The sequence below is a fragment of the Urocampus carinirostris genome, chromosome 20 (assembly GCF_059441175.1).
Source record: "Urocampus carinirostris isolate Australia breed hairy pipefish chromosome 20, RoL_Ucar_1.0, whole genome shotgun sequence".
NCBI lineage: Eukaryota > Metazoa > Chordata > Actinopteri > Syngnathiformes > Syngnathidae > Urocampus > Urocampus carinirostris.
Window position 1 is genome coordinate 16,631,615 of NC_142368.1, and position 22,757 is coordinate 16,654,371.

Below are 22,757 nucleotides of genomic sequence, written 5' to 3' on the forward strand. Positions count from 1 at the left end.
GGAGGGAAAAGGGCGGGGGGCAGCAACGTGGGTGCGGGCGACCTGACCAACAACAACGGCAAGGGCTTTTTCTGTTGTTGAGGTTTGTTTTTTTTCTTTGCAAAACTTTTTACTGTAAGGTGCTTATTAAATCCGGCATGGGAGGGATGCAAATTGGGAGTCAAGAGGTGCTGCATGCAAGCAATTACCCTGCAGGGGGCCTCGTAGCTTGTCAGCGCCGGGTCAAAGGACGCACGACCCCTTGCAGAGTTACTGTAGCCCGGGAAATGCTAATAATCGGCGCTAAATAATCGCTGCTACGGGAGAGCTTGATAGCGTAAACTCCAAAACATATGCGGTCGATGGGTCTGAGGATTGATCTTGGATATTGCCGCCTCCTCTTAATGTTTTCATTTGCTGAGGAATTGTTTCGGGACTTCATGACGGCTTTTGAGAGTGTTGAACACGTGGTGTTGATTTTTTTGTGGGGGCGGAAGTATTGTAATTTTGGCAGTGGGGCGGAGGAAGGGGGACATTTTGGAATATTATATATATATATATTGTATTGAGTGCTGAGCTAGTTTATTAAGATTACCAGCTTTTGACACAGTCCCCAAACAAGTGTCCTAATCGTGGCACCATGTGTGACTTTTCTGTTATAGACATTTCCCCATTGATTATTTCAAAATACAATAAGAAAAATAAGCAAAATGATCTGCATATTGGGCATTTTTGATTTTACAATACATAAAATATATAATCCTGAAGACAACTTAAAAAATAAATATGAAAAATCAAATCAAATATATATGGATAATTATATATATGTAAATAAGTTAAAAATAAAATAAAATCATATTTTGGAATATTTTAAAACGTTTTCCCGGTAAAATAAAATAGTTATCAGCTATTTAAATTTAAAAATATGTCATGATTACCGATGTGATCCACCTGTGCCCGCTCCTTTGACTCTGATTGGCTCCCTGTCACTATTTAGACTCACTACTTTCTGTCACCTGTTGTCAGTCCGTCTGCGAACCTCAGTTTACTCCAGGCAAGCTTTTTTCCCCTGACCCTGACTCCCACCTGTTTTTGCTCCCGTCTGTTCCCCGGCTTCGACCCGTTTTTTTATCCTGACCACGTCTACCCTCCTCTCCTGGCTATCGTCTCGTTTCCGATCCCGACCACGTTTTTTGCTCTCCATTTTTTTCGTCCCCAACACCGCCATCGCTCACCACGGAAGTCCCACTTCCGCGTTCAGAGCGACCTGCTTCCCGCGCCCAGCGATCACCAGATCGTGGGTGTAACCCTTTCCTTTCTTCCAATAAAACTGAGAGAAACGTAACGCAAGTGGGTCCTGTCTCCGTTCGGGTCCTGACAATATAATATTTCTATTTGAGGAAAAATAATATTGTTTTACTGTCTAAGACAAAGTTATATATGTTTTTACTGAAATGACCAAAATAAAATCTACTACACATTTGTAGTACTAAAGGAAGAAAGCAAATTTCCCACATTTCGAAATTTTAAGAAAAAGTAAAATGAATCTGATTGTACAAACAAAAAACTTTATTTCAAAATATATTTCAAATTAATCTTGTTAGGTGTATTCTCTTGTTTGATTTATTATATTTTTACTCATTAAAACGATTCTGCACGTAAAAGCAGAACAAAAAAATGAATCAAACAGGGAATCTTATACAGTATATAATTGTTTTATGCAATACGTTCATCAATAGAATAGAAAACCCCCTTGCACTTGCAATAGTTTTTCCTAAAACCGTTTTTCATCTCTGGGTCCACGTGTTAAGTGCATCTGCACCGACTCGGAAGCGTCGTAATCCGATACCTGCTTTCCCCCTTCGCCGTTGTGTTTGTACCATAGCCCACACACGGCTGCTAATAAATTGGCTTTTATTATATGAGCAGCCAAATCACCGGCCGCGGACTGAGATAAAAGCGAAGCCGGGGCTGGGACGGCGGGGGATCTGATTTCAGTTTTGGTATCGGAATCGGCTTTTGGGGGAAACGGATCTCGGGGGAGAAAAATTCACATTCCTCCCTGTTTTGACGGGTAGTACCTAAAACGAATAAAAGGAAAGTTTAAGCTTAAAAAAAGGATACAACTGTGCGCGTCAAACCTCCATTTTCTGTTTATTCGCCTCTGCTGGTTTCTTGTATATTTGAGTCAGACAGGAGTCCAAAATATGCAAAAACGAATGATTTATACTGAAGAGTACCAAAACACACAGAAAAACATATACGTACACAAAATTAGTGTTTTGATTGCCAACACTTTAAGTGCCAAAGATGACTATATACGTCGAATCTCCATTTTTTGTTTATTCCCCACTGCTGTTTCCTGTCTACTTGAGTCAGCTAGGAGTCAAAACTGTCACGACCAGAACGGAAGTAGGACCAAGATGCGTAATGTTAATCACAAGTTTATTGAGATATAGAGGAAAGGCAGCGCCCGCGATCCGGTGCTCGCTGGACGCGGGAAGCATGCCGCTCCCAGAATCGGAACGTGTTCCGAATACGGAAGTGGATCTTCGGCGTCTTTCATCTGGCAGTTCTTCTTAATATTGTAATTGTCACGACCAGGACGGAATCAGGACCCAAATGAGTAGCGTTAACCACAAATTTATTGATAAAAAGAGGAAGAGCAGCGCCCGCGATCCGATGCTCACTGGATGTGGGAAGCAAGCCGCTCATGCAATCGGATCATGATCTGAATACGGAAGATGATCTTCCGTAGCAGGAGATGCCGTGTTCAGGATGGAAAAACAGGTCGATAGCTGGGACAAGAAAGCAAAAACGTGGTCGGGATTAAAAACAAGTTGTAAGCCAGGACGGGAGAGCAAACGTGGTCGGAATCAAAAACAGGTCGGAGCCGGAGACAAACAGGGAGATCAGGAGCAGACGGGTGGAAAAAACAGGTGCAAAAGTGGGACAGGCGGGAGTCAGGGTCAAAATGCTTGCCTTGTAACAACTGACAACTGAAGAGTGACAAGACTGGGCTTAAAAAAGGACAGGGTACGAATCAGGTAGCCCGCAGCGGCTGGCGCCAAATGAGGGTGCTCAGGTGGTACTAATCGGTAATCATGACAGAAAATTTTGAAAACAGCCACAGTTTCTTGGAAAATTAGGCAGACCCAGTTATTTTGGATTTCGGGGAAAACATTTTCAATTGTCCTGGTGTCTGTATATCTGTGTCGCTGTGTATTATTTGCCCTAATGTAGGTTTTAGATCAGGTGATGGTGTCACAATAGTCTATGGTTTGCAATAATCCTTGATCTGTGCAGCCCTTTGAGACTTTAATTGATTAAGGGCTATACAAATAAACCTGACTTGACTTAACATGACTTGGTAGCGGTGGACTTCGCAGTCAACTTTCCTTTTTTTTTTTACCTGCAGTCGCCATGTCGGAAATGCGATGGGCTAAAATTCTTACAGAAAGCCAACGGCAAGGTAGAAAAGGGCTACTTCCATCATCTGGTGAAATGGTGATTATTACTATTTCTTGTACTATTTTATACTGCGGGCAATATATTTTTAATGTTATGACAGAGGCCACAGGCCAGTAAAAACTGGATTAACGGGCCGTAATTGGCCCCAGGCTGGACTTTGGACATGCCTCTTTTAAGAGCTTTGCCTATTACCGCATGTTTTCCAATCCTAGCTGACTCAAGTAGTCAGGAAACCTGAAGAAGTGAAAGGCAGATGTGGCGGTGGTATACCTTCAGACTCCATCGGTATGAAAAAGGCAACCAAAAAAATAATAAATAAAACAAAACATGTCCAATAATAATAATAATAAATAAATCAAAAATGAGGCAACCTCGATGATCCATCTATACGTAAGTTAGCAGTGAATGAGTTAATCAAGAAAGCTGTCTGGTCCTGAGAAAAAGTCCAATTTGTTGACTGATACATATAGAAAAAAAAAACGATCAGAGAAGAGTAAACGGCTAGAGCGAACTTGTTCGGCCTTCCCGGCGTGCGAGAAGCGATCGATAACGCTGTAATGAGCCTGGTATTAGCCGGGGTGATGAGGGACCGGGGGGGAAGTGGTTGGTGCAGGGAGGGATGGGGGGCTTACAGGGTCAGGGCTAGACTCTGATTCCTGAAAGCAAACAACAGTCTAGCGCTAACACCTGATGTGCTTTTGTACCTAGCTTGCCAGTCGTTTGAGGTTTACATTTTTTTGATTCTGATATTTTGGGGCAAAGTCCGATTTGTTTGCGTGCTTAAGATGTCATTATTTGGCCAAAAACACGAAGAAGAAAAAAATAGTAATGGAGCGCCTTGTTTTCTAATAATAGTCAGGTGGGTTTGAGTTTACCGTCAGCAAGGCTATCAGAATTAGCCAACACTTGAGATCAGGGGAGTTACCAGATGGGGTTAGAGAGTGCCTACCTACGGACACACACTGCCCACACAGAGAAAAGTGGATCTAGTAGTGACGGCAGTCTGGGCACAACATGTGCTATCCCATTCATATAATGCTCCTGCGTCCTACAACACATACTGTCAGCTCAGTCCCCACGTAACGCGACCTTAGCTTCCCACGTGACTATGTCAATGTTGCCATGCAAGTTAACACGCTTTTTGGAATAACGTGAATGAATCTGTGAGAGAGAGTGAGCGTTTTGTTAGCTTCCATTTGTTAAAAAAAGAGAAGTCAGAATCGATCACCAAACCAGATAATGTCAGTAGAACAAGCGAAGGAAGAAAAGTGTTTGAACCCGAGGACATTGGTGCCTCCACTCAAAGGTGTAATGATGGATATTCAGGCAATTTTTAGAGAACCTGCCCTTTCGGGTAGGTTCACTAGGAAGAGCCAGCTCTTTTAGCCCTGCTTTTGAGATTTTTTTTGTTGCTTTCATTCATATATTACCAATTCGTATGTAGCATTATGCACAAAATGACCTACAATGGGCAAATTAAAGGAAAAAAGTCAATTTAAAAAGAGAAATAAAAGAAGGAAAAAAATAAACAATGAGAAAAAGAGAGAATAGGAAGAGAAAAGAGAAAAATCTAGGGGAAAAAAAGGAAGAAGAAAAGGGAAAATAAAGACCAAAAGATGGGAAAAAGCTGAAAAAATAAGTAAAATGAAAATTGAGGTAGGATACTTTGTAATCATACGTTTCGCTGCAAGGCATATCACACATTTATTAGCCTTGAGATTGTAATTTTTCCGTGTTGGTCCCCAAGAATCGGGGTTTTTTTTTTTTTAGTTCCTGACGATTTTACTCGCATTCTTTTCACCAAAGCTGGCGTTCTTCTGCTTTATAAGCATGGAGGTTGCCGTCCATCAAGGGGGTCACCGGTCCGGAGAGGAATGCCCTATGTCAGGGGTGCGAGAGTGTTTGGGAGTCCCCAGGGAGCCCCCACGGAGCCCCCGTGATTTTGCCTGATCGTTGCGGCATGGGTGGTGTTCTCCATCAAAGTGCACAGGTGTAGTTTGTATGCCAAACTTAGGGGGCACAAGTGGGACCTTGCATGTCATCTGACCTCCTTAAAGTAAACGACTTTTTCTTAAAATCCATTAGGAATATATTGCGCTCGCTAATTTATCACCCAAAACGTAAAACAAAAGTAAATGTGATAATAATTACCTTCATATATTATTCCTTATTACACAATCCAATTTGTTATAATCATGATATTAGTGATCTAGCCATACTAGCTCTCCTGACATGTTAGCATTAGCATTTTTGTTAATTTATGCTCCCTAATGGAACGATTTCCGAGACAATTCAGTAAAAATCAAGTTATTTATTCATAGATGACATGGAACTGAATTTATACAATTTTATATCATTCAAGGTGACTTTGTTTCTCATGTTTTTATATTTACATTTTATTCATTTTACCTATTCAATTCAATGCAAATTTGAGGGACTAGCCAGGTTAGCTCTCATGACATGTTAGAATTAACATTTTTGCTAATTATAGGATTGTCAAAACCCAAACAGACGGAGGACCCTTACGTGTAACGTTTTCACACAAGCTTTATTTTACGGGAATGGGGAAGTCATGCGCGTTAACACAAACGTCAGTGATTCGGCGATCGCTGGGCGGAAGAAAAGAGACGGAGAAGTCAGGCACGGGAAAACAGGAGGCCAGGGGCAGACGGGATCGACCGGACACAACAGAATTGATACCATATACAGGATACACGAGCAGATATCGGACAGGACGGAACAGACGGGCTCGATACCTGATACCGGACAGGACGGGATCGATACCGGAGCAAGATACTGGACAGGACGGGGAAGACGGAATCGATACTGGATACAACAGCAAGATACAGGACATGACGGGACAGACAGGATCAATGCTGGATAGGACGGGACAGAGGAAGAGAGAAGAGATCCGCAGGTTCGAGAGCATTCTCCATCCGGGCACCGGTGCTGTGGAATGCTCTTCCCCCCGAGATCCGATCTGCAACCTCAGTGGAAATGTTTAAATCTAAGCTTAAAACACACTTCTACTCTATAGCATATGAATAACCTATACTTTCCGTGGACAATATCTCTGTATTATTTGTGATTGCAACATCCTTTGCTGTCTGGTAATCCTGAAAGGGGGATGCCACATGTGCGGTCCCTTCTGAAGGTTCCTTCATTTTCCTCATGTTGAGGTTTTTGAGTTTTTCCTTGCCCTCATGTTGGTTCCAGATCAGGGGATGGTGTAATAATAGTCTGGAAAATAAGTCTGTGTAATAACCTGTGAAGCCCTTTGAGACTCTTTGTGATCAAGGGCTATACAAATAAAAATGACTTGACTTGACTTAACTCTTTTGTCAATTAATCGATGAGTTGCTGCACCTCAAGAATGTAGCGATCTTTGGCTTACTGGATATAAATATGTTTTGAAAATGTTGCATTTAATTAATAATGTTTTAAAATAAATATCTTATCATTACAAAACTATGTTTTTGATAACATTTATATTTAGAATAAGAGGCAAAAGGGGTATATCTAACAGATGTGAGATTGTTTTTCTTATTTTAAATATTTTTTCCTGCTTTAATGAAAAAGAAAAAGAACTAAGAGGTAGAGAATCAACTCAGAAATCCGATTAACGCAACAGCTAGTCCATTTCTGCGTCAGTCATCGGGGTTTGACGCAGGTGGGGGGATCGTAGGCAGATGTAATTAGCATATCGCATTAGCATTCACAAGAAAACGCTAATTACAAAGGCAGGGTGAACCTGATTTATGCTAATGACTACGTGAACATGTGACGGACGCGTTCATCTGGAGTGTCGGACCCTAGGACGGCGCTAATGGCGATTAGCGTGTCATTAGCATAGCGGCGAGTTAGCTCGCAGGAAGCCGACGGTTTACTCGTCTGAGCGTTTTTGATCGTTGGATTACGTCTTGACCGGCGAACGGATGTTTTCAAAACATATAAAATGAAATCAACTGTGCACGTAAACACGATTACGATCTTATTGTTCACGCTGCGTTCGTGGTCGTTAGGGAAGTCGGATTTATCCCGTTTTAATCGTTCTGATTTTCGCAAATGTAAACAAGAAAGACAGCTGATTCCGGTGGATTGTTTGCAAATAAATATCTGTGTTGCCAGACTGTTCGTATGGTAGTTGCACTTTGGATCCCGATTACTACTTGCAATCCAAGGTTGTTCTATTTGATCATTGGATTACATTACCGTACGATACTTCTTATGTACAGGTTGTTTAATTTCGATCATTTAAAGCTTGCAACAACGCTTTGCATTCCCTAACGGTAATGGTAAGGCCAAGGTTGTTCTTGATGATTGAACGCTAGTGAACAAGGAAGTGCTTTAGATTTTCAATGTTGTTATATTTTATTTGTTGAACACTTGTCATGAATACTGCTTGTAAAGCAAAGGTTGTTCAATTTTGTTCCTTGAACGCCGCAACAAAAAAGCGCTTTGCATTCCTCGACAATACTTGTAACGCAAAGGTTGTTCTAGTTTGATCATTAACCGTTTGCTGCAAAAAAATGTTTTACATGAGTGGACAGCAATTCTAATGCCATGTTTTCGTTGATTCAGATCACAGGTGTCAAACAGGCGGCCCGCAGGCCAGATCAGGCCCGCTAAGGGATTAAATCCGGCCCGCGAGACAACGACCGAAGAAGCGCAAGAGAAAAACAAGCTGCAGGTTGAAATATGTCAACTTGATGTTGCCAAAGCCAGGTGCCTCTCACAAAGACACTGTACTTGTATTTATTTCTCTCTCTCTCTCTCTTTCTTTTCCACCCCTTTTCTCCCACTTTCTGTCTCTGTGTCTCTCTTTTTCTCTTCCTTTGTTGCTCTTTGTCTCTTTCTCTCTCTGTCTTTTTAACTTCTTTTTCTCTAACTTCCTTTTTTCCTTTTCTCTTTCTCTCTTCCTACCCTTCGCGCCTTCTTTTCTCTTTTTTTCTCCTTCTGTCTTTCTATTTGTCTTTGGATTTCTTTTTTTCTCCCTTTCTTTACCCCCTCTCTCACGACTTTTTATCTCTTTTGTTTCTCACGCTCTCTCCCTCTCTCTTTTTCTTTCTTTGTCCCGCCCTCTCTCCTTTTCCTTTCCTCTTTCTCTTATTTCTTTATCTCTTTTTCTTACTCTATCATCCACCAGTCCGGCCCCCGACAGAATGTTTGTTCTATAGTGTGGCCCCCGAGTTATAACGAGTTTGACACCCCTGATTTAGATAAAACCGGCGCACTCCTGCCTGTTTTTTGAAGTTTCTCTACTCCAATACAAGCTGCTACCAGCTTGCTCACACACTGATAATTGAGTTGAAGAAGAAAAACCTTGCAAATCATGCCAGACACGCGACCCTCGAGGACCGGAGTGCCCAGGTCTGATTGAGATCATTAAATGCTTACAATGAAAAAAAATTTGCATTACCGGACAGTACATTTATTCCAAGGTTATTCTACTTTGATCATTGAATGTTTGCTACATAGATGCACTTTGCATTTGCGGACAGTTCATTTATGCCAAGGTTGGTCTTCTTTTATCATTAAAGGCTTGAAATGCAGAATGGGTTGTTTTCTTTGTAGTCCCCGCTTGCATCCTTTTGTTGTTCGCCATCCATGATCGCAGAGGGAGGCCAACCACGTTGCTATTACTTGAATTCCGCACCATCTGGGATTGGTTTATTCTATGTAACTTAGGAGGTTGAATTTTTGATGGCTTTGAAAAAAAATATAGTGCTTGTTTATCTCTTTCTCCCGAGGGTTTCTTCTAGAAATACTTGTCTAGGACCCTCACGACTTTGTGGCGATTGTCGTAGTCCCCCGTCGACGCCATCTGTGCAAGTCGGATCCCCGCCGCCAACAAGAGGATGCGTTTGTTTTGGGACACGAGAGCACAAAGAGATGGGGCCCGAGTCTCTAGATCCCTACTTTGATTCCCCTTCAATAAAAGGAGGCGGTTTCGGGAAGCCCTACCCTCTTCGTTATCCCCCCTACTCTGGTGCAGTGGCTGACTTTGGTCACCGCGCACTCCAACAGAATGAGCCCATTGATGAGGCAACAGATTGGTTTGGAGTGTACCTGATGGTTTTCCACCCCCACTCGATAACCCCCTCCTTTTTCTCGGGAGCATCCGAAGACAATCCCGGTTTCTCCGTCATTCTCATACAAATTGCTGGCGGCTAGTGGATTTAGGAGAGTGGCAGAAGCCATTGTTTGCCAATCTGTATCAAAAGGGAGCAGCGGTGTTTAAGTGGGCTCCTTTTCTGGACGGGGATTTGGGAAGATTTCGCTCGGTGCGACTTTCTCCTTCGGGGACGGGGTGCGTTTGATTTCGTGCATTGAAAACGATCAACATTTAAGCTCATTTTTAGTAAAGCTAGCGTGCGAGATGAGCATGGCTTGGGTGGAGCTTTTCATGCTAATGCAGCTAATGTCACTTATGTGAACAGTATATAAAAACATGACATTCTTGTTTTAATTTAAATTTACTGATTAATTCTGATTAACTGCAGACCATGTTAATATGAGTGACAGGAATCAGTAGAGTTGAGCAGGGATGTCAAACTCATTTTAGCTTTGGGGCCACATAGTAGGATAAAAGCCTCACAGGGCCTGTACTTGAAGATGAGAGAGAGAGAGAGAGAAATAGAGATGGAGGAAGAGAGAGAGACAGAGAGAGGCTGAGAGAGAGAGGCAGAAGGAGAGAGAGAGACAAAGGGAGGGAAAAAGAGAGACAGAGGATGAAAGAGAGACAGGGAGTGATAATGACAGAGACGGAGGGAGGGAGAGACAATGACAGAGATGGAGGGATGGAGAAAGAGAGATAGTGGGAGCGACAGGGTGAGCAAGAGAGAGAGAAATAGAAAAATAGAGAGAGAAGAGACAGAGAAAGAGAGAGAGATTGAGGCTGAGAGAGAGAGGCAGAAGGAGAGAGAGACAGAACGAGACAAAGGGAGGTAGAGAGAAAGGGACAGAGGATGAGAGAGACAGAGGGAGAGAGAGGGAGAGAACGACAAAGATGGAAAAGGGAAAGAGAGAGGGAGAGATAAGAGAGACAGGGAGAGGGGGGCAGAGAGATGGAGGGTGAGAGGGCATTATAGCAAGAGAGAAATAGCGAGATGGAGGGACGAATAGTGACACAGAGGGAGAAATAGCAAGACAGAGGGAGGGAAAGAAATACAGCTCTAGTTGTTTTGTAAGAGGTGCCTGGCTTTGGGTATTTAAGCAAAATGATATTTTGAGAAAAAAAAACAACAACAACAAAATGAAACGGTGTGCCTTGGCAATTTTTAATGAAAAGAAAGTGTGCCTTGGCTCAAAAAAAGATTAAAAAACACTGGCCTAGGCGAAGGCTCATTATCTATGTTCGGGTTTACAAGGTTTGTTATTGCTTACTAATGAGAATCGCTATCATTTATAAGTAGGGCTATTGACTGAGGTGGACAGGTATGATATTTTCTTTATACTTCCACTCGATCTCGTCTTCTACCACCCCAAACCAATCATCGCGAGAACTCGACGGGCCCCACTCGATTCCCTCCCGGCGGAACTCAAAAAGCCGAACGAGATCTATTCAAACAAGAAGGCCGGTAATTTCCAAGTTGTTGGGGCTCCCTGCAGCCCAGCGGCGGCTGACCTCACTCCCCTCCCGTCCGCTAAGAGGCCTACGGGGAGGAATCAGCCCAAATTATCTTTTTATTGATCCGAAGGCGCAGGTGAATACAAAGCAGGCCTGCTCTTGTGTTTTTTCTTGTCTTCGGAATACAAATGTCGGCGCTACCCTGCCTAATATATATACATTCCTGTCAACCTGTACGTTTTTGCCGTACAAAGTACATTTATTATGCATTTTAAGACGTGTACGACGTACAAGAAAATCCGTACGGAAAACCGCAAATTTGTCAATGATGGGTACCATCCAGTATACACCGACTATCACGAAATGGCAAATCCATCAAGTCAAACGAGTTTGCCGCGGTAGCCTCTATCTCTGTATCGTTTTTTCTCGTTGCAAACGAAGCTAGCGGTTTGATGCTATTGTGCGCATGCATCTGCCGCCTCAGATTTCATGTGGCCGTTATGTAGTGAAAGGAAGTCCGTCTCTTTTTAGAGAACAGGCATTTTCGGCTCAACTCATTAAAAGGGAGTTGGCTCAAAAAAGGCTCACTTGCTTTGATGCATTATATTACAAATTATTATGTTGTCAAGTCAAGTCATTTTTATTTGTATAAAGAAGGAAAAAAAGGAAGTATAAAAGGAGAAAATGAAAAAAGACAGGTTTGTGGTTATCCCTTTAATCAGTATATTACCAACAATAATTTAATGCAGAAAATGAATTAATAATTTGAATAAGAAAATGTATTATTCTACTTAATTCTATTTGCAAGTATTTTTTTCCTTCTACAGTGAACGTCCAAGCTATTTCATTTTTTAACTTTTTTGATAATAAACCTCATTCATGTCGAGCAACTCGGTATCTCACAACAAAATGTTAATTAACAATCTATATGATATAACGAAACACATGTACAATATAACATGTTAAACTACATAAATAAACACGTTTGAAAAAAATGGTGTGAGATTATTTTGTATTTTGTAAGGGAAAGTACAAAATTTTGTAAGGGCATGGAGCCCTGGATTTTGACAGGTATGTGTATGTATATGTATATATATATATATATATATATATATATATATATATATATATATGTGTGTGTGTGTGTGTGTGTGTGTGTGTGTGTGCATGACTTATCAGATGAAATTGGGGAATTTGAGGTAATAAGACAATAAATTGTTGCCGAACATGTCATCATTAGAAGCTGGTGAGCTTTTGACAAATAAACTCCTTTTTGCATCATTTATTTTCACTCAGGCATCTGAACGGACACCGCTAAGCCACATAGAACAATATCATCACAAATATTTACTTTTCGATTCCCCCCTCACTCGAACAGCTTGAAATCGTTTTTAATTGGATTTAGCGCCCCAATTTTTCTCCCTCAGTAAATGGGTAAAAAAAAGAAACGGGCTGCAAATTATGGAGGAGCGACACTGCCCTCAGGCGGAAATCCAAAAGAACTACATTACCCAAGTGGTAGGATTTTCGGTATTTTATTAAATTCAAAATGAAAAGAAAAACAATTTTGAATCTAGTGAGATGAAAAGAAGAGTATTATTCCGTTTCATCTTTGAATTAAAAGATGACCCTTTCAAACGTGTAACTCAAAACTAAAAGAAAAATGAAAAAAATGTATGTAATAAAACAAAAAAATACTGTTCCCAAGTACAAATACAAAGGAAACGTTCAATATCATAAAAAATCTTAGCCCAACGGCAGGTAATATAACTAGTTTTAAGTAATATTTTTCATGATTTAAAAAAAAAATACCCCAATGCCAAATAATAGCTTAATTTAAATATTATTTTCTTATCATGTTAAAAAGAAAATATTGATATACTGTATCGCCATCTGTCGGACCAAATAGTTCCGCTTCAACTGTTAACAATTGGTCATCAATCACTCGTTGATACGTTTTCATAGGATTTTTTTACGTATATTGAATTTATAGTTTTTTTAAATAAACAAAAATATAAATATGAAATATTCATTTATTTTTTAAAGAAAACTACTATATGTATTAAATATGATTAAATTCACGTGTCATTTTTATTTCACTGTGTTATGAATGTATTATTTGGTCATATCTATTTAAAAAACTAGTTAGTGAGAACTGTATTTTGTGTCACAGGTGCCATGGCGCCCAATTGGCGCCAGCTGCGCTCGTGGACAGACTGGTTTCCCTTCTATTTAGGCTCAGTGCTCTCACTCACCCTTTGTCAGTCCGTCAAGGAACCTCTGCACCTGCTAGACGTGGGTTTTGACTCTGTCCGGTTTCCCGTTTGTGTATCCTGTCCTGTTTTGATTTCGGTCTCCTGCGTCTGGTATCGTGCCGGTCATTCTCGTCTTGTCTGATGTCTGTCTCCAGTCTCCTATACCTGTTATCAATCCTTTCAATCCCGTTCTGTCCGGTATTGACATCATCAGTCCGGTATTGGCTCGTGTAACTGGTATCGATCTTGTTGGTCTCTTGCTTTCTGTTGGTCCACGACAGACTTCTGTCTTTCTTCTTTCGCCCAGCGATCGCTGAATCACTAGCGTTTATAGTGTTTAACGTGCATGACTGCTCCATTTCCCGTAAAATAAAAGCTTGTGTGAGAAACGTCACGCTTGACAATTTTGCATTTCTCACTTAATTTTAGTAGTAAATAAAATATTTTCTTATTACGCAAAATATATTTTGTTATATTTTTTTTACCTAAAAGTTAAAATATCTCTCGAAAACTACACTTTTTGCATTTTGCTGTAAAATGATTTTGACTATTTTACCTACAGAAATTCAAGTCAAGTCCTGTTTATTTGTGACGCCGTTAATTACAAAGAATCCCATCCCCTGATCCTTTGACACTGTGGACCATAATATCCTACTAGAATGGTTGGAAAAATGGATTGGTCTCTCAAGAACCGTCCTCTTATGGTTCAGATCCTGCCTCTCAGATAGGACACACTGTCTTAAATATGGTGAAATGACATCTGAGCCCTTTAGTGGTACCTGTGGTGTTCCGCAGGGTTCAGTATTTGGCCCACTTCTTTTCAGCATTTACATGCTTCCATTAGGTGATATTATTCTCAAGTATAATATCAGTTTCCATTGCTACGCAGATGACACTCTACTATATCTCCCGATGGAGGAATCTGCCACACTAAACTGTGGAAATTTGGAGGCCTGCCTCACTGAGATAATAGAATGGATGTCACTCAACTTCTTGTGCCTAAACTCTGAAAAGACCGAAATGTTAGTTATTGGTCCATCTAAATGTCGTGACTAGTTCTCAAAAACTGCTCTGAACATTGACAAATGTAATATCACCCAGAGTGACTCAGTCAAAAATGTAGGTGTCATATTTGACCCAAATCTGTTATTTCTCTGAAAATGATTTTTTTGTTTTAATCACTAAATTTGTCTGATAAAGCGGATTTATTCAATTATCATTAGAATTAATTTGTACTTAAATTGACAAAAAAGTAAGATTTGAAACGAGGAAATTTAAACGTCATAGCGGAACAGTAATTCCTCTCTTGTTTTGAAAAAAAACATTGTATGCAAAGAGATTAGACATGGCACTCCAGGGTAAACACGTATTAAAGAATTTAACGATACAAATAAGAATCTGCAAGAAAATTTAGAAGGTAGTGCTTAGAGACTGGCCCAAGTTTAAATAATAGTGCATCATAACATTAGTAGCAACATAGAAATTCCTAATAAGTTGCAAGATCTACATTTACACAGTTTTGCGCACTTGTTTAGGGTGGTGATGGCCCCTGGGGGAGAAACTGTCTTTGAGACTGTGTTTCCTTGTTTTTTTCTTATTTATTTCGCTAGCCGGCTAGGTACCAAGCTAGCTAGCTGTGATTTTGTCTAATGCAGTCCACCAAAAGCAGACAAGGTGCGAGCGTGAGAACCAGGCTTGATTCCTCGCTCACACTTTGCCACCTCGGTTGGTGTCGATGCTCACACCGGCACACTCATTTACCTTGTCTTCACCCCAAGACTTTCCCCAGCCACGGCGACGCCAACTCCATCCGGGAAAAAATAGAGTATAGGATCCCAGTAATGTTAGATCCTGAAGTGGGTGGACGTCCTACATCATGATGCTTTTATGTTTTGTTCAGTGAGAGCCAGTTAGTGTGCCTACCTTGTATAACTCCTGTTATTGTCATATCCATTGGTGGGTATATGCCCTATGTCGAATTTTATGTCCAGTTCAGTTCGAGCTAGTTAGTATTTCAACATTACCCTGCGGTGTCTTTCATGTTTTTGTTCAATAACCGCTAGTTAGAATTAGAATGGTTTTTATTGTCACCAATTTTTGATCAGTAACCGCTAGTTAGATTTACAATCGTTTCTACTGTCACCGATTTTTGTTCAATAACCGCTAGTTAGAATTAGCACCGATTTTTGTTCAGTAACCGCTAGTTAGAATTAGAATCGTTTTTAATGTCACCGATATACAACGTAGTGAAACATTGTATCCGACGAGATTAGACATGGCACTCCAGGATAAAACACAAGACAAGACTTCGAAGACTAAAAGAGATAAAGAAAAACTGGCTTAAGTTATATAGTGCGTTGTAACAATAGCGCAATGAAAAAGTGATGGGAATTGTTTTTTTTATAATATGATGAATGGCTGTGCTATGCTATTGCAAGCCGGCGATCTCTGCTAGACTGGGCAGAGAGCAGCTCATGATGTTAGTAGTGAGTGTGCCTGCTTTAGATTTCATGGTCTTGTGTGGAAATCTTTCATGTTTTGTATTCTTTTCATCTTGTGTTCTGTTACAGCTGGTTGGTATTGGTTATATTCTTCAATCCACACCTGTGTGTGTTCTATGCTTTCTTTTGATTTTCATGTTTTGTTCAGGGTGAGATTTTTTTTCTTTTCCCAATGTAGCCGGTGTTTACTTCCTGTGATGTTTTGTTCAGGTAGAGCTCAGTTATGTTACCACAAATCCCATTTTATTCTTTCTTTGATGTTTTGTTCATGATTCATTCTTTTATTATGTGTTACAGTAGCTTTAATGTCTTTTAATTCACCAGTTCTGTCCATGCATGAGAATATTACTTGTTTAGTATTTCATGTTGTGTTTAATTAAAGATAGGTGGCGTTGTAACATTAGATAGTTGTTTTATTCAGATATATGTTTCCTGGTTCATTTTTCTTCATATTTTGTTCAGGTAAATCTCATTCGTGTTCCAAACGATTCAGCATTGTTTTTCATGTTTTTGTTCAGATACTTCTAGTTAGTGAGCCTGCATTATATGTTATGGTCTTGTTACGTTACTGTAGTTTTTAGTTTTGACCATGTGTGTGAATATTTGTGTGGTCTTATATAAGTTTTGTTCAGTTACAGCTGATTTGCATTGGAGCAATGTTTAGTTCTATCCACATGTAAGTAATTTCTTTGCGTTCTTTTGTGTTTTGTTCAGTTGGAACCTGTTGATGTCTGACATATTCCCTATTTTCTTCCTTTTATGTTATTTTCAGTGGAAGGTAATATCCTGCCTCTTCTTCCTTTCAAGTTTTGTTCAAGTAGAGATAAATTGTGTTCCAACATTTCCTGCCTCTCCTTACTTTAATGGTTTGTTCAGATCGAGCTACGTTGTGTTCCAACATATTATGTCACCTCTTTGTTTCGGGTTTTTGTTCAAGTAGAGATAAATCGTGTTCCAACACATTATGTTACCTCTTTCTTTTGGGTTTTGTTAAAGAAGAGATGAATTGTGTTCCAACATTTCCTGCCTCTCCTTACTTTAATGGTTTGTTCAGGTAGAGCTACGTTGTGTTCCAACATATTATGTTACCTCTTTCTTTCGGGATTTGTTCAAGTAGAGATAAATTGTGTTCCAACATATCTTGAGTCTTTCATGTTTGGTTCAGTGTAAGCTAGTTTTTTTCCCCCAACACAGCCCGTGTCTACTTAATTTCATGTTTTGTCCTTTTATATTCAGTTAGTGTTTCATTGTTATGTAGCAGGGATGTGCGGCCCGGCGATTAATATTAATTAAAAAATGCTCCAGAAGGGCAACTTACGATTAAAAAAACAAAATAAAAAATATTTTAGGGTATTTTTAAGTACACAATAAAAAAATAAAAAAAAAGAAGAGAGCAATTTGGAGCCATGATGTCCCAAGTCCAAAGAGGTCAAACAAGAATCCGAGGGTAGTTTTGGAACCGGGGTGGTTCCACACACCCTGAAGGTGTTTGTACCTCACACCTTTCTAATGTGCACCCCACACTCGAGAATGGGCAGCATGTGCCGCTAAGGGTGCAAAGTTCACCCGAGTTTCAATGTCACGCCTGAGGGAATTAAACCGGGAACGTTCAAAATAATTCAGGCCAAGATACATACAGGGGTCATAAACTTTTCACCGGGAATCGATGACCCTTTTAATGCTGAAAAATACTATTTAGGACTATTGTTCAATTTCATTTGTGTAACATTGTTATAACATTGTAATAACAGTAATACTAATATAATAGTGTAATAATGAACAACTTGAAAAGAAAAAAAATCAAAATAGTGTGTTATAGTCAGGCTAAAAGTTCATCAGCCGGGTCATCGGTGCTAGGTTTTATATTTAACCGCAGAGGTGAGCACGTTTCACACCCGACTAGGTGACACCCCTGATAGCGTTTAAGTCCGACACCCGAGCCTGGGAAAGTTCCCAGGAAGGCGGGCCCAAAGGAAAGCTTATCAGAGTATAATCTTACCTCACAATCTTCTCAAAAACAATTAGATTGAACTGGCCACCATTCGGTCCTGGCGCTAACAGAGGTCACAAGTTCAGTGGCGGCGGTGCGTTCGGGTGAGGCGCGGACAGCTCGCGCCTAACCGAGCGCGTCCCAAAGGTTCCCACGGGATGCCTGAGAGAAACGGGATCGAGGAAAAAAAGTTAAATTAGAATTTCGAGCACCGAATTTTAACTGATTCCACCAAGATATTTTTCTCATCACTGTCATGTAAAACTTATCTCAGTTTTATGTCTTTAACAGAGTATTTATGCATTACATCTTGGTTTTATTTTGTCTTGTATGCGCATGCATATGTGATTCAGCAAAAAATGTTTTTCCCCCCGTGATTTAGGATCGAATAACCCGGGGTCCGGCTCATCACTGAAGAGCGTGATGACGCGTTACACATAAAAACAACGGCGACCTGAGGATGAAGGTGCTGTATCTGAGTCAGATCCGGAGGCTTCTCCTGCTACTAGTAACCATGGAAACCAGTCTACCTGTTTCGCAAACAAATTCCTACCCCAAGAAAAGTCATGGGGAGAGAGATGGGCGCCGCCAGTATGTATTTGCCCAAGACACACCACAGGAAATGGTGCCCCCACAACCCAGGAATGCATGAACCGTGAATTGCAAGAAAATGTGCAGTTTGAACGGGCCTTCAAATACTGGTTGGAATGATTTTCATTTACTGATTTTAATAATATTTAAATGATATATGTATGTACATTGAAAAATATGCAATCATCTTGATTCTAACACAAACTGCCATTTCATTAACAATGATTAAACAATTTGTATTGTTATCTAATGATTACTTTAATAAAAAATGAATTCTTACAATTGTGATTTTGTCAGGATTACGGATGTGAATCACCAGTGCCCGCTCATTTGGCGCCAACTGCTGCGGGCTCTGATTGGCTCCCTGTCCCTATTTAAACTCAGTCATGTCAATCCCCTCGTCAGTCCGTCTGCGAACCTCTGTTTATACAAGGCAAGCCTTTTTCGACCCTGACTCCCACCTGTCCCGTTTTTTGCTTCCGTTTGTCTCCGGCTATGACCCATTTTTGATCCCGACAACGTCTACTCTCCCGTCCTGGCTTACGACTCTTTTCCAATCCCGACCACGCTTTGCTCTCCCAGTCCCAGCTACCAACCAGTTTTTCCGTCCCTGACACCGCCATCGCTTGCTACGGAAGATCCACTTCAGTGTTCCGAGTCCGACTTGCTTCCTGCGTCCAGCGAACACCGGATTGTGGGCGCAGCCCTTCCTCTTTCTTTCATTAAACTTGTGGTAAACGTTACGCAATTGGGTCCTGTTTCCGTTCTTGATAAAATTCATCCATTTTAATCATGATGTTAATCTGTTAATTACTATTTTGATGTAAAATACAATTTATTTATATTTTATTACTATGTGATTTTTATTGTTATACCATGTGGTCATCATTATTACATTCACTTAATAATTACAACGTTCTCATAAGTATTTAAGAATCGTAAAAACGATTTTAGAAAAGTATCCTTCAGTATTTTTTATTAATTCGAGTCTTAAATATTTTTAACTGGTTATTCATATCTAGGCACTCCTTTGCACATCTGTTCTCCTCTGCACTATCATACTTCAGTGTTATTGTTATTGTATAGTGACTTGTTTACCTGACTGCCCATTTTGCACATCTGGTTAGCTGCTCCTCTTGCACTCTTTGCACTACTGTATAATACTATACATGGCTATAATTATTTAGTATAATATTAGTACTTCAATACTCCAACTCAATACAACATTTTATTTATATCTGTACATTCAAGGAAACTGTGCGGGTCAGATGTATCGACATTTCGTGCTGTATACACATGTACAAGAATGACAATAAAGTATATCTGAATCTGAATTCAAAATAATATTGATAACAAGTAGTATATAATTTTTAAAATATATCATTTATAATTTAAATGGTCTTGTTTTGTATGTAATGAACATATCATAAATTGAATTAGTAATAGTGGATTCAGTTCAGAAGGTCCTTCTTGGTGTCATTGTGATTTTCTAGTCATTGTGAAAACACAAATATTGATAAAAATATATATATAGTGCATATTGATCATGTCATCTGTTAAATCATCATACAAACGGTTTTAAGATATATTTGAGACTCTTTGCCCATATTAGGAACACCATTGCAAAAATATATGTCATTCTAGCCAAGTCGATTATTTTGTTTATAATCTGATAAATTTAAAATGTATCTCAGTTATATTTCGCCCTGCTGTTGTCCACACCTCACAGATTAGCTGTGAAGAAAGGGGGTGGCGACACCCTTCTTTTTCTCACATCCCTTAGAGGAAGTGGCATTTACAACCTTGCACTTATCAGCGGGAAAATGCACAAAAAGACAGTTGTGTTGAACATATTTTATTGCGAGTAGCACAAAATACAAAAAGAGGTAGTCGGAAAAATAATTTAAACGTGTGTGTGTGGCATACAAAAATAACATTTACACATATTTACACCAATAAATAGGAACGTGATATATATATTAAGGGGTTTTGCGCATGAGTGGGAATTTTAGTTGAGTTCTGTCGCTTCCTCCTCTTCATTTTCATCCTCTTCATCCTCCTCTTCTTCATCAGAAGAAGAAGAAGAGTCCTCGTAGGGGCAAATGGTGGCCTGGACCGGGTAGTTTCGGAGGAGCGTCTCGGCCTCCCGGTACAGGTAGTCGAAGCATTTGGTTTTGGGCCAGAACAACCTTGGGAAAAGATTTAAAATACCACGAAATGTCAAGGATGTACAAAACAAGTGGCCTAAAATAGGAAATGAGATTTACTTGACTGGGTGGACGAAAAGAGCCGGTTTGGGTTGAGGTTCCGCAGGATTAGGAGGAGCCTAAAAGGGGAGTGTGCTTATTACAAATGTATGACATACATACCTCGAATTTACCATTGCTTATGCTTAATTCATATTTATGATGCACATTATCTTGGGTAAGGTTGAAGTATCCATTGTTTGTACTTATTACACAATTATAACAGAAATGTAGCATTGCCTATGCGTAATACATATTTATAACACGTTTATAACACTTTGCAAGTGGGGTACTTTAAATTTACCATTGCTATTGCTTTCTACACATGAAAATGTATTTACCATTGCTTATGAGTATCACACATTTATAACATAACGCTATTTGCATTTTGCCATTTCAAACTTATTATTGCCTGGAGTTACCTATTTATAGCACAAATTTATAAGGCACTTTTAACACATTTTGCTTTTGACTACTTCAAATTCACTAAACTTATGCTCATTGCACATTTAAAACAATTTTGTCACACTGCCTTTGAAAATTTTCAAATTGACAAATGCTTATTACACATGTGTAAGGCAATTATAACACATATTGCCTCTGGCGACTTCAAATTTACCATCCCGTATGCATATTACACATCCATAACAAAATTTGTCATTGAGACAGTTTATCTTTGGTTATACTTATCACACATTGATAACATTTTATAATCCATTGCTTTTGGATACCTCAAAGTTACCGTAGCTTATGCTTATTACACTATTATACATTTACCATTTCTGGTGCTTGTTACACATTTATAGAATACACTGACTTAAATTACTTCAGATTTATTATTTTATATACTTATCACACATTTATATCATGTTTATAACAATTTGCTTTTGAATATTTTCTACCTTACTATTATTTAAGCTTATATATATTTATAACAGGTTTATAACACACATTGGACATGCAAACTTCACATTTAACATGGTTAATAGTAACTACACATTCCCTTTAAATACGTACCGTGGAAATGGAATCCCCACGAGTCTCGCTTCCCATCCACGGTCTCCAAACGTCGCCAGACCGCTGCGGGTTCACGTTAAATCCACGTGGTGCGTTCATGTTGACGGAGATCCGGAGTTGTTCCCTTGCAACACCGCAATGTGGGTCCCGGAGGGGGCGTCTCGAGTCTTTTTAACCCCGATGGGGAGGCTGTCCCCGCCGAGCGCCAAATTGGACTTTTGTCGCGTCGCCAAGTGTCGGCATGCGTGCGTGGAAGGTGCGAAGTCGCACGTGAGCAAACCGCGACCATATGTGACAAATTGAGCGTTTGCGTTATCTGTTTTTTCTTTAACGCGTTTCGCATTCACGTTAATTGATAAGATAAATTAAGATAACACGATTTAAGAACAAAAGAAAGACTTAAACGTGACTTAATCTTAAATGAATGGTTTATTTAAACATTTAGTGAGGTGAAAAGACCCACGCGCCCCATTTGACAACCCCCCGTTGCGTGGGTGATGCATGGGGAGGGGGCGACACGCGTCGGCCTTTTAACACTAAGGAATGGCCCCCTCCCCATGCAAGCCCCCTCCTCTCCCACATGTGATGAACTTCCAAATGGGAATAGCTTTTTTTAACACCAAATTAAATTAAATACAATTTAATTTGTTGTACTACACAACTAAAACTATATATTTTTTTTACCAATGTAATACTATATTTGTTTAAATCTGGATTTCTTGCAAATGTTGTCAAAATGCCTTTTGTTCACTGCTATTTTAAGAAGACAAATCTTTTTTTTATCTTTGACTGAAGGAAATGTGCAAAAATAAATTGTCTCTTTCTAAAAAAAATGTGAAAAAATAAAGGTAGGCCTAGATTAAATGTTCTCGCTTGCGTATTTGTTTTGAATTACACTATAAAGTACCGCTGATTTAAAAAAAATGAAGAATAGACGCTTAAAGAGTCCTTATTTTTTAATATTTAACTGTGTTCTTTTCTTTTTTCAAATTGTATTCAATCCAATACTTCAGTTTTAAACCAGAGGTATTGGATTCAAGACTGTACCAGTAGATACAAAAAAATAAAAGAGTGACTGCAAGCTCCTCGTCGCAGTTTTTTGTCAAGGTAGCATGAAAATGGTGAAAGTAAGAAAAG

General features: G+C 39.7%; 1 protein-coding gene and 1 long non-coding RNA gene across 2 annotated transcripts in view; both read right to left on the minus strand.

Moving 5' to 3' along the window:
* The window catches only part of LOC148346386 (uncharacterized), an 87,236-nt gene that overhangs the window by 60,624 nt on the left and 3,855 nt on the right, over window positions 1-22,757 (minus strand). The window contains exon 2 of the long non-coding RNA XR_015848337.1: window positions 17,776-17,928. This is a non-coding gene — a long non-coding RNA (uncharacterized LOC148346386). The remainder of the gene's footprint in view (window positions 1-17,775; window positions 17,929-22,757) is intronic.
* Window positions 20,352-21,683, minus strand: LOC148346388 (protein ripply2-like). Its single transcript, XM_088325348.1, has 3 exons — window positions 21,621-21,683; window positions 20,625-20,683; window positions 20,352-20,546 (listed from the first exon to the last, which is right to left on the minus strand). The coding sequence occupies exons 1-3, from the start codon at window positions 21,654-21,656 to the stop codon at window positions 20,366-20,368; spliced, it is 276 nt and encodes a 91-aa protein (XP_088181474.1). The 5' UTR covers window positions 21,657-21,683; the 3' UTR covers window positions 20,352-20,365.